General features: G+C 43.3%; 1 protein-coding gene across 5 annotated transcripts in view; it reads right to left on the minus strand.

Annotated features, from left to right (window-relative positions):
* The window catches only part of KCNIP4 (potassium voltage-gated channel interacting protein 4), a 1162298-nt gene that overhangs the window by 154217 nt on the left and 993224 nt on the right, over positions 1 to 14857 (minus strand). For 4 of the 5 annotated variants that reach the window (XM_075346923.1, XM_075346924.1, XM_075346922.1 and 1 more), the window contains exon 2: positions 3612 to 3736. In XM_075346923.1, the coding sequence (XP_075203038.1) occupies positions 3612 to 3736 (125 nt within the window). Of the gene's footprint in view, positions 1 to 3611; positions 3737 to 14179; positions 14276 to 14857 lie in introns of those variants that run through there. The other variant, XM_075346925.1, reaches the window with a different exon arrangement.

Consider the following 14857-nt stretch of genomic DNA (forward strand, 5'->3'; position numbering starts at 1 on the left):
CGATGTGTGTTGCCGCAGGAACGAGGAACAACATCGTATCTCCTATTGGTGCGACATTATGAAAATGATCGACGCTACACAGATCACCGATTTTCAACGCTTTTGCGATCGTTTATCGGCGCATCTAGGCTTTACACGTTGCAATGTCGTTACTGGCGCCGGATGTGCGTCACTTTCGATTTGACCCCGACGATATCGCAGTAGCGATGTCGCAGCGTGCAAAGTACCCCTTAGTGTATGTGCACTTTTCTGTAGTGCTGATATGAAAAACACTGCGTACAATCCATGTGTTTTGAAACTTTTTTTGCTTCAGTTTTCCTTCCATTCATTTAACTAGTTGAATAACGCTGCAAAAATACTTTATTTTGCTGTTTGCTGGTATGTGCCGAAGTACATAGCAAAAATGTAAAGTGTGAACAAGTCCTAAATGGTAAAACAGCAGCGACTGGAGCTAGCTCTGACTTTTGTTCTTAGTAGCAGGTAGACTAATGACTTGTATTTACCGTAATTCACGATTTGTAACAAAGTTTAACATGCACAAAAAGGAAAAACAGGGGCTCTCTTAGTGCAAGAGGCTTCTGTTCTAACTGCTTTTCCCCATATTATTTCATTTAGAGGCTCTTTGACCATACAGCTTCTAGCGGAGCATGGCACCCCACATACGGTTTATAATGGTACTTGATGGAGTCGGTATGGCATCTCATGGAGGCAGTAGGGCAATAAGGCAGTAAAGGAGCCATACAAACCTAGCTATAATTTGGGTAAAATGTGTGGTGATCAGCATACTTGTTCCCAATGATCAAGCGTTATCTATCAAGAAAACTTTGAGGCCGTCATTTTCTACCTAATTAGGGACGTTGGGCTCCTCGGCAGCTGCACGTACCATGCTGCCTTACCTTTACGGTTCCTGGGGGAAGTCATTTACTATTCAGTAAACAAGGCCATTATCGAGTTATACTAAGTGATTATATGGGTATTAAGCAAACAACACAGATGCCGGAGAGAAGTGTGAGCTCCTGCACCGGTTCCAATAACAGATGTTACTGGAAATAGGCGGAATACTGGAAGAGTAGGTGTCACTGGGGAGAATAGGATGCTTGGGCTGCATATATCAGTTTAAGCCAGTAGATGTGATATCCGTAATGTTCTTGGACCGGGTCTACTAATAAGTCACAAGAGAGCTCGAAAATAAATACTGTATTATATTTACATTTTTATCCAAGATGTAAAGTAATGCACTATCATTTTAAATGAGTGATGGGTGCCCCTCTGTGAGCATGGAAAATTCAGACTTCAGATTCAGTACATTTCCATTCTACACAATCTCGATAAAGGAGGACTTGTATGGATTAACCAGTATTTGTCATGATACGGACTTAGGGAAGGTCCAGCATGAGGTAAAACACACAACAGACAGGAGTTTTACCAAGACAAACAAGGGGTACACTGGGGACACATTAATAATGGTGGGCCCTGATGCTAATAAGAGGGAAGATGGACACCTGCTCCACTTATCTGCCACTGTACCCTGTACTCCCAGCTAGTCTCTATGCAGGTTCCTCACCTGTCGCCGAGCAGGAACTTGAAGCAGCCCTGAGAGACCCTGCAGTAAGCCCTGGCTAGTGACTGGGAAGGAAAGGATCACTAGCCCCACCGCTGCACTAAAACAACACACCAAGGCAAGGTAAGACAGACGGGGGGAAAACAATACCAGACTAACTCCAACAACTACACTGCAGTCAGGCACCACTACTGCAGCCTACACTACAACCAACAGCAATGGCTCCTGCATCTCCTTCCACCTCCAGGCCAAGCATACAAATGAGATTAGAGAATAACTGGCACCCTCTGCTGGAACTAGAGGGTATATAAAGGGACTGGGAGTGGTCCCATACCGGAAACACCTGACCAGGAGTCAGAAGCTGCTAGCAAGAAAAACTGACATTAACCCTTGCCACACCCAAAGAAAGAAAACACGTAACATGTAGAGTCCCAGATGACAATGAGAGACTCTAGTCCTGCTCATGTCACTAGTCTCAAAATACAGAGAAATGGCCATGACAGTATTATAGCAACACATCCATTCTTAGCCCTTAAAGGAAACATTCCAAGTTGTGTCTTCAGAAGCGCGCAGCTCCTCTCTTAATTTCATGTGTGTTTGCTTACTGAATCCGTTTTACATGGTTTATTATTGGACATGTGCAAAGGCTTAATTCACATGTCCAGTAATTATCTGTGTGAAACAGATCAAAGAACAATCAGTTATGTTAGCCTTACTTGTTGATGAGTGGACAGACACTCCTCCTAGAGGGACAGGTCTGGTTCTGTAGCTTCATCCTACTGCTACGTTACTGTGATACATTATTGATCTGTTAGTTCCTGCTCTAAAATGTCCACTGTTATCACTCTTTCGATATAGAAATAACAACATCTTTGATCAAGAGAGTAGTGATTATGACAACTGTTGAGCAAAATGCTGATGATCCTTGTTCCTTGTATTTATGCAGGACTGAAAGCAGCTATGGAGCTGAGACGGAGCGGGATGTAGGTGAGCAGTTAACCGCTGTATAGAAATCAATGGACTGGAGAGAAGTGGCTGGTATCTATGATGTTAACCCCTCTCTTGGAATATACTATAGCTATTGCACATAATGGGCTAGTCTCTGGTGATCCTTGAAAACAGGCTGTACACGATGAAAGATAAAAGCTCTCACAGCTAGCAAATGATAGCAGACAGAAACAGTAAGTGAATTGCAAACTTGGTTAATTCATGCTGAGTAACTAGCTACACCAATTGAAAAACAAGAGAATGGGGATGGGGACATATACTAGGATGGGGCAATGATGGGGACATATATACCAAAATGGGAACATGATGGCGATATATATACCAGGATGGGGATATGATGGGGCCATATATACCATGGGGCCATGATGGGGACATACACCAGGATGAGGCCATGATGGTGACGATCGGGACATATATACAAGAAAGAGCCATGATGGGGACATATATAGCAGGATGGAGCCATGAAGGGGACATATATACCAGCAAATAGTCATTATGGGGTCATACACCAGGATGGGGGACATATTTACCAGGAAGTGGCCCAGGATGGGAGGACATTAGTACAGGATGGGGGGGTCATTACTACTCAATTACGGGGATGGGACCAACTTGTATGTCATTATAGGATTTTGAATGCTACAATGCCCCAAATGGGGGGGCCCCAGATGAAACTTTACATGGGGGTCCATCGGATTCAAAGCCACTACCTGCAACATCTAGGCCTCCAGGAATTTCATGATTTTGGTGGACCTAAGAACAACCAGAAAGCTCCTAGGATGCTGGACTGAGGATGCTAGTTGCAGAATTGAAGATTTCTGGTTCGGCTCCAACATAGGACCGAACTGCACGCATATATCTTTTTGCTGATGTCTAATAGACACTGCATGAAAGATCTCTGGGTACAGTTCTGACAATATGTTCGTTCATTACACAATTATATTTAAACAGTCATAATGAAATATCATCATCATGTAGACTACTTGGTCTTAACCCTCTTTTATAGCAGCTCAATAATTAAAATGTAGTAAATAAGGAAGCTCACGTTCTTGAATCCTCTGTAGAGAATCTGCAGCTCTTTCTTTGTGAACTTTGTCTGTGCCTCAAGCAGCTCGAGAGCCTCGGGGCGATGCCGAACTGTGGCCATTTCCAATTCATCTTCGACATTGTCTGTAGTAGAATGAAAAACACAAGTTATAAAAGAATTGATTCAAGTCAGAGACGTGAGCGGCAGAGAGCCAAAGACCTGAGCGGCGTCGTGTGGTTTCTCGCGGTGGTTGTCCTTGCTTATATCTATGTAACACTCATCTTGCCCTTCATTTGGTTAATTTTCAAAGTTCTTCCCATTATTAAATTACATTGTTATAGGTTTTCAAGGTTTCGCTATTCAATTCTTTTATGTCTTCTGCGACATGCAGTATATCCTAAAAGTGAGAACACCCCCTACATTTTTTGTAATTTTATTATATCTTTTCATGGGATAACACTGAAGATCTAACACTAAACAGCGGCAAATAAAGTGAGTGAATAAGGTTGGATCCAATTACCTGGTATATATACATGACATATAATACATATTTTCCTCTGGATTTACAAAGGTAAAGCGTATTAGATGTCACCTAACATAATACTACCTCAAGTCCTAAATATATCTACACATCTCCCTAGCTGGTTGAAGGAATTATGGCTGGATATCCTTTACCAAAATAATGACACCAGACGTGGCTCTATTAGGGTCCATAAGTCTACTGGGGTCTATATAGGTGTCGGTGCGTGATGCTCAGAAATCCCTCAGACTTCTTCACCGGCCGGATGCCGCGTATGTCTCAGCTGTACGGAGCTTTAAGTTGCTATTTGGGACACCATTAGGCAGCATCTGTCATATCCTTTATATTTCCACTAATGCACAGGCAAAAACTACAGAATAAATAGCGAACAATATATATCATACATGTAAATCTACATGAAAACTGCAGAAATAAACCTTACGTGGCACTGTTATGACACTGTATCCATTATCTGGTTTCATTTTTTCATTATCCAATGAAGATGTCTTGGGTTCATAGATTGGGTTCAACTACTATTAGCACTAAAAAGAAATCCCTTTGAAGATTGTATGTTATAATCTTTCCTTCTCAGGACATTATAGTGTTTCCCAAGGAGGATGCTGGTATGAAGCAGGGCAGATGCCAGCTGTGTTATACAGCAGGCACCTGCCCCTAACAGCAACCATTGGAGATAACTCTGACTGCTGCTGTGTAATCACTTAAAGAGGATCTGTCTCCAGACTTTTGCTCCGCCGTCTGAGAGCAGCATAACGCAGAAACAGAGACCCTGATTCCAGCGATGTGTCACTTACTGAGCTGTTTGCTGTCATTTAGATAAAATCAATTTTTTCTCTGCCGCAGATCTAGCAGTTATACAGAGCTCATGAATATACTAGACTACCTGCAGCATGCCAAGTAGTCCTGTAATGATAATCTCCTGCTGATTAAACAGTGATTTTATCAAAATTACACTAAGGAAATTGCTATATAGCATATAGATTGGTATTTTGTATTAAGGGGAGGTTGATGTCTGGAGAAGATCAAACAAATGCAGGATCAAAATAAATGGTAATCATTTTTTTTTTTTTAACTTTAAAGTTTAAATTAATCACACTCTTTTCTAATGCGAAAATCTAATATATAAAGCTCAGTGTATGTATGTATGTATGTATGTCCGCTAAAGGAATTTGCACCGTCGCATTTACAATCACGAAATTTTGCACAGACGCCCCATGTGACTCAGGGAATGTCATAGACTATGTTTGGGAGGGAAAATTTAACCCCACGCTTTCCAGTTACTCTACAAAAATCCTGCAGCCATTAAACTGAATGGATCTGGGAGCTGCAGGCTATAAATAGCAACTGTCAGTGGTTGCTATAGGAACAAAATAAACTGTTAGTATAAAAAGCTTATGTGTGAGGTAAAAAGATGTCAGTGGTGAGACGGATAGAGAGAGACAGAGACACAGACAGAGACAGACACGGGGAAAAAGACAGCCGGGCAAAGAGACAGCCGGGCAAAGAGACAGACCGGGCAAAGAGACAGCCCTGGAAAGAGACAGACTGGGAAAGAGACAGACTGGGAAAGAGACAGACCGGGCAAAGAGACAGACCAGGCAAAGAGACAGCCGGGCAAAGAGACAGCCCTGGAAAGAGACAGACTGGCAAAGAGACAGCCGGGCAAAGAGACAGCCGGGCAAAGAGACAGACCGGGCAAAGAGACAGCCCTGGAAAGAGACAGACTGGGAAAGAGACAGACCGGGCAAAGAGACAGACCAGGCAAAGAGACAGCCGGGCAAAGAGACAGCCCTGGAAAGAGACAGCCCTGGAAAGAGACAGACTGGCAAAGAGACAGACCGGGCAAAGAGACAGACCGGGCAAAGAGACAGACCGGGCAAAGAGACAGCCCTGGAAAGAGACAGACTGGCAAAGAGACAGCCCTGGAAAGAGAAAGACTGGGAAAGAGACAGACCGGGCAAAGAGACAGACCGGGCAAAGAGACAGACCAGGCAAAGAGACAGCCTGGCAAAGAGACAGAATGGGAAAGAGACAGAATGGGAAAGAGACAGATGGGGAAAGAGACAGATGGGGAAAGAGACAGACTGGCAAAGAGACAGCCCTGGAAAGAGAAAGACTGGGAAAGAGACAGACCGGGCAAAGAGACAGACCAGGCAAAGAGACAGCCGGGCAAAGAGACAGACCGGGCAAAGAGACAGCCCTGGAAAGAGACAGACTGGGAAAGAGACAGACCGGGCAAAGAGACAGACCAGGCAAAGAGACAGCCGGGCAAAGAGACAGCCCTGGAAAGAGACAGACTGGCAAAGAGACAGCCCTGGAAAGAGACAGACCGGGCAAAGAGACAGACCGGGCAAAGAGACAGACCGGGCAAAGAGACAGCCCTGGAAAGAGACAGACTGGCAAAGAGACAGCCCTGGAAAGAGAAAGACTGGGAAAGAGACAGACCGGGCAAAGAGACAGACCGGGCAAAGAGACAGACCAGGCAAAGAGACAGCCTGGCAAAGAGACAGAATGGGAAAGAGACAGAATGGGAAAGAGACAGATGGGGAAAGAGACAGATGGGGAAAGAGACAGATGGGCAAAGAGACAGACGAGCAAAGACACAGACTGGCAAAGAGACAGACGGGCAAAGAGACAGCCGGGCAAAGAGACAGCCGGGCAAAGAGACAAATGCCCAAAGAAACAGACCTGGAAAGAGACAGACCTGGAAAGAGACAGACCTGGAGAGAGACAGCCCTGGAAAGAGACAGCCCTGGAAAGAGACAGACCTGGAAAGAGACAGACCAGGAAAGAGATAGACCTAGAAACAGACAGCCCTGGAAAGAGACAGCCCTGGAAAGAGACAGACCTGGAAAGAGACAGTCCAGGAAAGAGATAGACCTAGAAACAGACAGCCGGGCAAAGAGACAGCCGGGCAAAGAGACAGCCGGGCAAAGAGACAGCCGGGCAAAGAGACAGCTGGGCAAAAAGACAGAGAGAGAGAGACAAACAGATACAGAGATTGAGACAGATAGACTGATGCAAATACAGACAGAGAGATAGAAACAGAGAGATAGAAACAGACAGACAAGGAAAGAGACAGACAGGGACACACAGATAGAGACTGGGAGAGAGACAGAGAGACAGTTACTATCCCGGGCAACGCCCGGGTACCACAGCTAGTAAACTAATAAAAGAAAAAGCGTATTTGGTATCATCACATCTATAAAAGTCCAATAAATCAAAATTATGTCACATATATGGTAAATGGCTTAAAAAATTAAAACTCCAGAAATGTTGTCAAAACATCAAATCTACGTTAAAATTGTGCCAATATTATACAGCATTTTAGATTATTATATTATTATAATACATTATTATACAGTTTTTGACTTATGTTACAAAATGGACATCACAGGGTGCTGTAGGCTTTCAAATGTAGAAATATTATTCCATTGGGTTAAATGAAAAAAAAAATGTTTTAATATGTATAAAGTAAAAATTACTGATATGCTTAAATTAGGAAGAAGCTCAGATCTTCAGATTTCAGTTCTAGAGATGAGTGAATGTTTTGAAATTCAGATTTGCCGGTTTCATTGAGTTTTCCTCCAAAAAGTTGATTCAAGGCAAATAAATTTGTGGTAACTTCAATATTTTAAAGCTTTCAATTAGTCAGGAAATAGATGTGGGAGCGATAAGAGAGAGAACCTCGCTGACCATTAGAGCTTACACTCTACAGGAAAGAGAGATAGAGGACTCAACTGACCATAAGAACTTAAGGCCCAGTCACACACAACGACTTACCAGTGATCCAGACAACGATACTTCCTGGTAAGGATCGCTGGTAAGTCACTGGGAGGTCGCTGGGGAGATGTCACATATTAGACCTTACCAACGACACAGTAATGATCAGCAACCTGTATAACGATCTCTGCTGTCATTGGGACCCTGTCACACAGTGTCAAACATAGCGATGCGTCCTGCCCAGCAGGACATCGCCTTTGAAGAAAATAGTCCAGGACATTCAGCAACGACCGGCGACCTCACCGCAGGGGCCAGGTAGTTGCTGGATGTCACACACAGCGACATTGCTAGCAAGATGGCTGTTGCTTCACAAAAACTGTGACGACCCAGCTGACGGGAGAGGGAGGACCTTGCTGACCATAAGAGATCACACTCTACAGGAGAGGGAGAACCCTGCTGACCATAAGAGATTACACTCTACATATGAGACAGATTACTCCACTGACTCTGACTCTGCCTCTGACTCTGGAGAAAGAAAATGACTGCCATACAAACTGTGCTCCACTGGGAACCACTGATCTGTGATGTCCCAGGTACTGACCACCACTGTACAAGGTGTGATATCTGTGTTATGCGATGTTCGCTTCCAGACTCATTAGGTATCACGGCAGTGTTAGGCTCTGTTCCCACTGCAGAGCCTCACAGGCAACCTGATTTCTCCTAGTTGTTCAGCCAGAGCTGGGCGTCGGCTGTTTCATGTGTACTGTTCCTTAGTCCTGCAGGAGTTAATTCCTACTGACCTGGGGAACTCTGCTAGGAGTTACCAATCACAGACATCTCCTGCCTATATAAGATTATGGATCCTGCTAGTCAGTGCTGATGATAGCTTCAGCTTATGCAGGGTTCTGGTCTATTGTGCTGATCCTATTTTGGTGATCTGTGGTGTGCTTACTGTGCAGTGTGGAAGTTTCCCAGTTGTCTGTTTACAACTTCCCTTTTATGCTATTTCCTCCTGTGCATCTATAGTCTGTCCTTTGTGTTTGATTGCCGTGTGTACATGTTTTGTTTTTTCCCCTGTCCGTGTTTAGTTGTGGGGTTTGTGACTACGGTAGCGGCTCACTCCTTCCTTGGAGGAGGGGGAGGGGAGTTACACCAGGGCTTGGACAAGAGTTGGGGTCACACTGGTGACTCAGACCTGGCTACCATCAAGCGTACCTCTAAGCTAAGGGACAGCGCAGGGTCCCCAATCTGATGATCAGCCTAGGTGTCCCTGTCCAGTCATCTCATCTCCGTGACAGTAAGATGTCATACCTGCCGGACATTATGGAGAGGCCGGGGTGGCCACACAAAAAACATTAACCTGCTCTGTGATGCTTCAGCAGTGTGGGAAATGGTGTAGGGCAAGGGATTTTTTTTTTTATAAATAGCAAATTGTATCTGAAAATGTTAGAATTCACATGATGTCGCAAATTTCATGAGATTCATCTGGATCTATTTATCTAATCTGAAATTTCCTGATATTGGCATCTCCACTCTTGACTTTTTATTGACGTAGGAGGTTTCCTCTGTCTCCCTGTCTACGTTGTAATAAAGGTGTAAGTGGAAGTGCCGGGCTACAGATTCAAGGATGAAATTTAGAGGGGAAAAAAAGCATAATACGATGACAAATTGAAAAGTAACATTCATGATCACATGCAGCTTCTATTATTTGGGCAGCATAGCGCTTAATAATGTATAACAGCAAAGAGCAACCAGAACTCAAAATGACTAAGTTTAATGACTAGGAAATGTCAGAGATGTTCATTCCTAATTGAACTGGTTGTATCACTAGAAAACCACGAAGAAAAAACATTTTCATCATGAAAAACTAATATGACATTTACATTAGCCTTATGCTTTTAGGCTATGTGCGCACTGTGCATCTATGTGGTGACCACAAAGATGCACATTTTTGGCTCCCGAAAAAATGCACCAGAGGCAAAAACGCATAAAAAAACCCACTCGTTTTGCTGCATTTTTTTTCTGCGTTTTTGCCCAATGCATTTTTTAACTCAAATCTATTGATCAAAACAATAGATAGAAAGAACATCTAGAATAGATAATAATAAATAACAAATAGAAGAGATAGAAAGAAATAACAGAATAGCTCAATAAATAGAGCGATAGCTAGCTTGGCCAGTTGTTTTCTTTTATTATTTTTTTGGTAAAAAAGTTACATTTTTCTTATCCAGCACAGGAACAGCAGCAGCAAATATATATTTTTTATTTTCATGGCCTAACATTGTAAACTTCTTTGAAGCACCTAGGGGATCTAGGTGCTCAGCAACCATCTAGATAAATTTCTTGAGGGGTTTAGTTTCCAAAATAGGGTCACTTCTGGGGAAGCTCCACTATTTAGGCACCTCAGGGGCTCTCTGAATGCAACATGGCATCCGCTAATGATTCCAGCTAATTTAGCTTGCAAAAATTCAGATGGCGCTTCTTTCATTCCGAGCCCTGCCGTTAGCCCAAACAGTAGATTTACACCACGTATGAGCTATCAGCGTATTCATAAGAAATTGAACAATTAATTTTATGGTGCATTTTTTCCTGATACCCTTGTTAAAAAAAAGATATTTGGATAAAGTAACAATTTTGTGGTAAAAATATATTTATTTTTATTTCATGGCTCAATGTTATAAACTTCTGTGAAGACCCAGGAGTTCAAGGTGCTCACCAAACATCTAGATATGTTCCTTAAGGGATCTTGTTCCAAAATGGGGTCACTTGTGGGTAGGATCAGAGGGTTTCCAAGCACGACATGGCATACGCTAATGATTTCAGCTAATTTTGCTTTCAAAATTTCAAATGGCGCACCTTCCCTTCCAAGCCCTGCCGTGCACCCAAACAGTAGATTTACACCACAGGTATCAGCTTACTCAGGAGAAATTGCACAACAAATTGTATGCTGCATTTTTTCCTGTTACCCCTGTGAAAATGGAAAATTTCAGACTAAAGTAACATTTTTGTGGGAATACATATATAATTACTGTATTATTCAGATTATAAGATGTACTTTTCCTCCCAAATAGTTGGGAGGAAAATGAGGGGTGGGTCTTAAAATCCGAATATTGCTTACTGGGTGGAAAATTGGCACGGGATACTGTCTGTGCGGGCGGCTGTCTGTGAGGGCGACTGTCTGTGAGGGCAGCTGTCTGTGCGGGCAGCTGTCTGTGCGGGCAGCAGGATACCTCTCCATGCCGGCGGGCAGCAGGCTGTCTCTCCATGAAGGCAGGTGGCAGGTTGCCTTTCTGTGCGGGCAGGCAGGCTGCGGTGGGCTGGAGTCAGCTGAGAGCTTCATCTGCGCACGTGGCGCTTCGGACGCCCTTTCTTTGAAGCCAGGACCGTCGACAGAGCATCTGGTACACTTGCCACACAGGCCTGCTCCACACAGCAACCGCAGCTTCTGCTGCCAGGACCAACCCCACCAGCACCGCCTCTGCCTCCAGTGACTCCACTCCACCACTGCTGCCAACCTCCTCCGGTAAGACAACACAGGAGTACAAGACGGGCTCCATTTTTTTTCTTTCTTTTAAATATCTAAATTTGGGATGCGTCTTATAATCCAGTGCCTCTTATAAAACGAAAAATACGGTAGATATATTATACTTTTTAATTATTTATTTAATTAATTAATTTATTTTATTTTTTAAAATGCCATTTTTGTCCAGATCTGGTATAGCAGTTCTGATACATTCATTTGGTTGTGGCTGAGATGTTATACTAGAAGTGGGTCATGAACAAGAGTGGCACTTTTTCTTGCAACAAAAATGAGCCTTGTAAAATCCCTTTAAGCATTGGCATAAAGAGAGAATTTACAGAATATATTGATTCTGAATTCTATTGTAGTAACGTAGGCACTAACAGTTCCTGACACGCTGTAGTGGGCCGTATCTGCACATATTGTATGGGGACGTTCTTGCTCTATTACGTCCTGCTCGATGAGCTAGGTTGTGTTTATGTGACTTTTTGTAACAGCAATGAAATCATCCATTCTGAGACTGAAGCTCATTAATTTGTGTCTTGTGTCATCACGATAAACGACCTAAGAAACCTTTTGTTCTACTTGACGCTTGCTGCTTGTTCTAGGGTCAGTTTTGCAGTTCTGCAGTAATTTTAGAAGTTATTGTAAATAATGTAAGAAAAACTCAACAGAAGTGACACAAATACATCTGCAATATTTAATACTACTTGTTTCTCTCTCTCTTTTTTTTCTTTTTCAGGAAATATGATTGTCGGTGAATAAAAGTTCCAATGACCTATCCTTAATGAGCTGCCATTTTAAAAAAGTTGAAAAATACCAAACCTGGTTCTAGCAAAATGTTGATAAACTTTGTATACCTGTTATAGGGGGCTTTCACATTGCCTTTCTTTGCACGTTCAGTGGTCCCATCGGGGGTTTTGTCCGAACACCACATCTGGGTGTCTGCCTCCAGTAAGCGCATACACTCAAAAATGGTGCATGACAGAGCACACGGTGAATCCGTCTGCACCTTTATAGGAAACCCCTGGGGTTCCTGTCACACTCAGATTTGACTGTTGACGGCGACTCCAAGCCTAGTCGGGGTCCGATGGCCCTGCCTGTGTGTGCTGGCTTCACTTCGCTCCCCGGTCGGTACCGGTGGGCCAACGCCCGACCACGGTCCTACGGTTCCGCGTTGATTCACCACTCCTGCAGACGGCCACCACTGTCTGCCAACCTTGTTGTCAGTGCCTGGGCCACAAACCCAGATACTCTTCACTTTTCTCCTCTCACTTCAACCTCCTCCTCTGAACTCCAACTTCTCACTGACACTTTTCCCGCCTCCAGGCCTGTGAACTCCTTGGTGGGTGGGGTCAACCGCTTGGCTCCGCCCCACCTGGTGTGGACATCAAGCCCTGGAGGGAGGCAACAAGGGTTTTGTGTTTGGCTAATGTTACTGTCTAATGGGGGTGGGGGTGTGTGTGTGTTACCTGTGACGACCTGGCTAGTCCAGGGCGCCACATTTATGGTTGACTGGTGGTACCATTCTAGTGTGGGGGTGTCTGTGGTGAGTGTAGTGACCTGTGACCCCTGGGGTCCAGGGCGTCACATCTGCGTCCTGTGACCCCGCTCCACCACCGCTGCGGCACGTTCCCTGTAAGACACCACCGGATTGTAAGATGGACCCCCTTTGTTTTTGTTACCTTTTTTACCGTCTTATAAACCAAAAAATATAGTAAATATTTGTCCCACACAATTATTGCAATTACTCATGTTTTGTAACACACGTTTAGTTGCTTTGTGTGTATTGGATCAACACAAAAAAAAAACAAGAAAAAAAAAAGACAAATCGGTTTGCATCCTAGGTCAGGGGTCTTCCAGGAGGACATTGACCCCAAACATACTTCAAGAAGGCCCCAGAAATGGATGAAAACAAAGCGCTGGAGAGTTCTGAAGTGGCAGCAATGAGTTTGGATCCAAAACCCATTGACACTTGTGGAGAGATCTTTAATTGTTGTTGGGAGAAGACACCTTCAAATACTGTATGAGAGACCTGGAGCAGTTTGCAAAAGAAGAGTCCAAAATTACAGTTGCGGGGTGTAAGAAGCTTGTTAATGGTTATAAGGAAGCGATTGATTGCAGTTATTTATTCCAAAGGGTGTTCAACGAAATATTAAATTTAGGGTTCCAACAATTTCTAGTTTTCCATAAAATTATATCCAATTTGCTTTGTTTTTCTCTTTTTTTGTGTTGTTCCAATACACCCAAAGGAAATAAACATTTCTATAACAACACAAGAGCCGAATCTCAACGAGGAGCTTCAGCTGATGTTTGGAGACTTATTTACGGTGAATGCACCATGGAACAAAAAAATGCAAATTAGCTCTTCACCATAAGGAAGAAAACTATCTAAAAATAATACCAAACTATAACTAAAATACCAATTAGGCAGAAATCACCGATTAGACTAAACAGGTTTCTAAAATATTAGACATTAAACTTTGTACGAAAAATGGAAAAATAAATAAATGACGGCATACAAACTAATTTACTGGTCTATTAGCTGGAGATTCTTAGGAAATGATTTCTTAATGTGTTGTATATTTTTTCCCAAATTTAGACAAACATAGATGTCCTTGGGGCTTTCTAGGAGAGGCAAAGAATTACTTCAGCCGGGAAGGTAGATACAATGAGAAATAAAATATTCATAAAGTTTCTGATGCAGTTGGGGTTGGGACATTGTGCGCACGATACAACAATTGAAATAACTTCTTAATCTTTAGCAATAGGCTCCACTGAATACATAGAAGATGAAAAACTTGCTTTCAATTTCTGGAGATGTTTTTTTGACAGCCAAGCAGGGCAAGAGGCTCAGTAACCTCTCCTTAATGTTGTACTTTCTATTGTTCTTAGCATAGAGGAAACCTAAAAAGATACATGAAAAGGTTTGTAGGAAAATCAGGATGGAATCATTAGGCTTTAAAGAGAACCAGCCACCAGGATTTTGCGATATGAACTAAAGGCAGTGCCATGCAGGCAGTAAGATGCTGAATCCAGGCATACTTGTTGTAGAAGGATCGGATGCTTGGTTGATGAAATATCATTAATCAAAGTTGCAGAAATGTACTGTACCTTGATTAACGTGTGCAACGGGGGCCTTTATGAGTCAGGTCCTAGGTGTTTATTCCTCCTCTGGCGTCCTCCTGGCTTGCCCTCTTTTCTTTATTTGAACATTGTGCCGCCATTGCTGTTTTTGCTTACAGCAAAGATGGAACTGCAGTTGTATGTTACCTAGGCCAAAAACTACTACTCCAACAGGATACATCTAAGCCCCCACTAAGTGGAGGCATCACAGGTGCAGGAGGAGCAAATCACACACACAGTTCCAAACAGTAGGGGGCGATTGCTGGATGGTAAAACTGCACACTGATGGCTTGCATAGAGCGCTGTTCACACATGCAGATAACACAGTCACAAGACCGCAGCCTATTAGGCGATGCC

The sequence above is a fragment of the Anomaloglossus baeobatrachus genome, chromosome 1, assembly GCF_048569485.1.
Source record: "Anomaloglossus baeobatrachus isolate aAnoBae1 chromosome 1, aAnoBae1.hap1, whole genome shotgun sequence".
NCBI lineage: Eukaryota > Metazoa > Chordata > Amphibia > Anura > Aromobatidae > Anomaloglossus > Anomaloglossus baeobatrachus.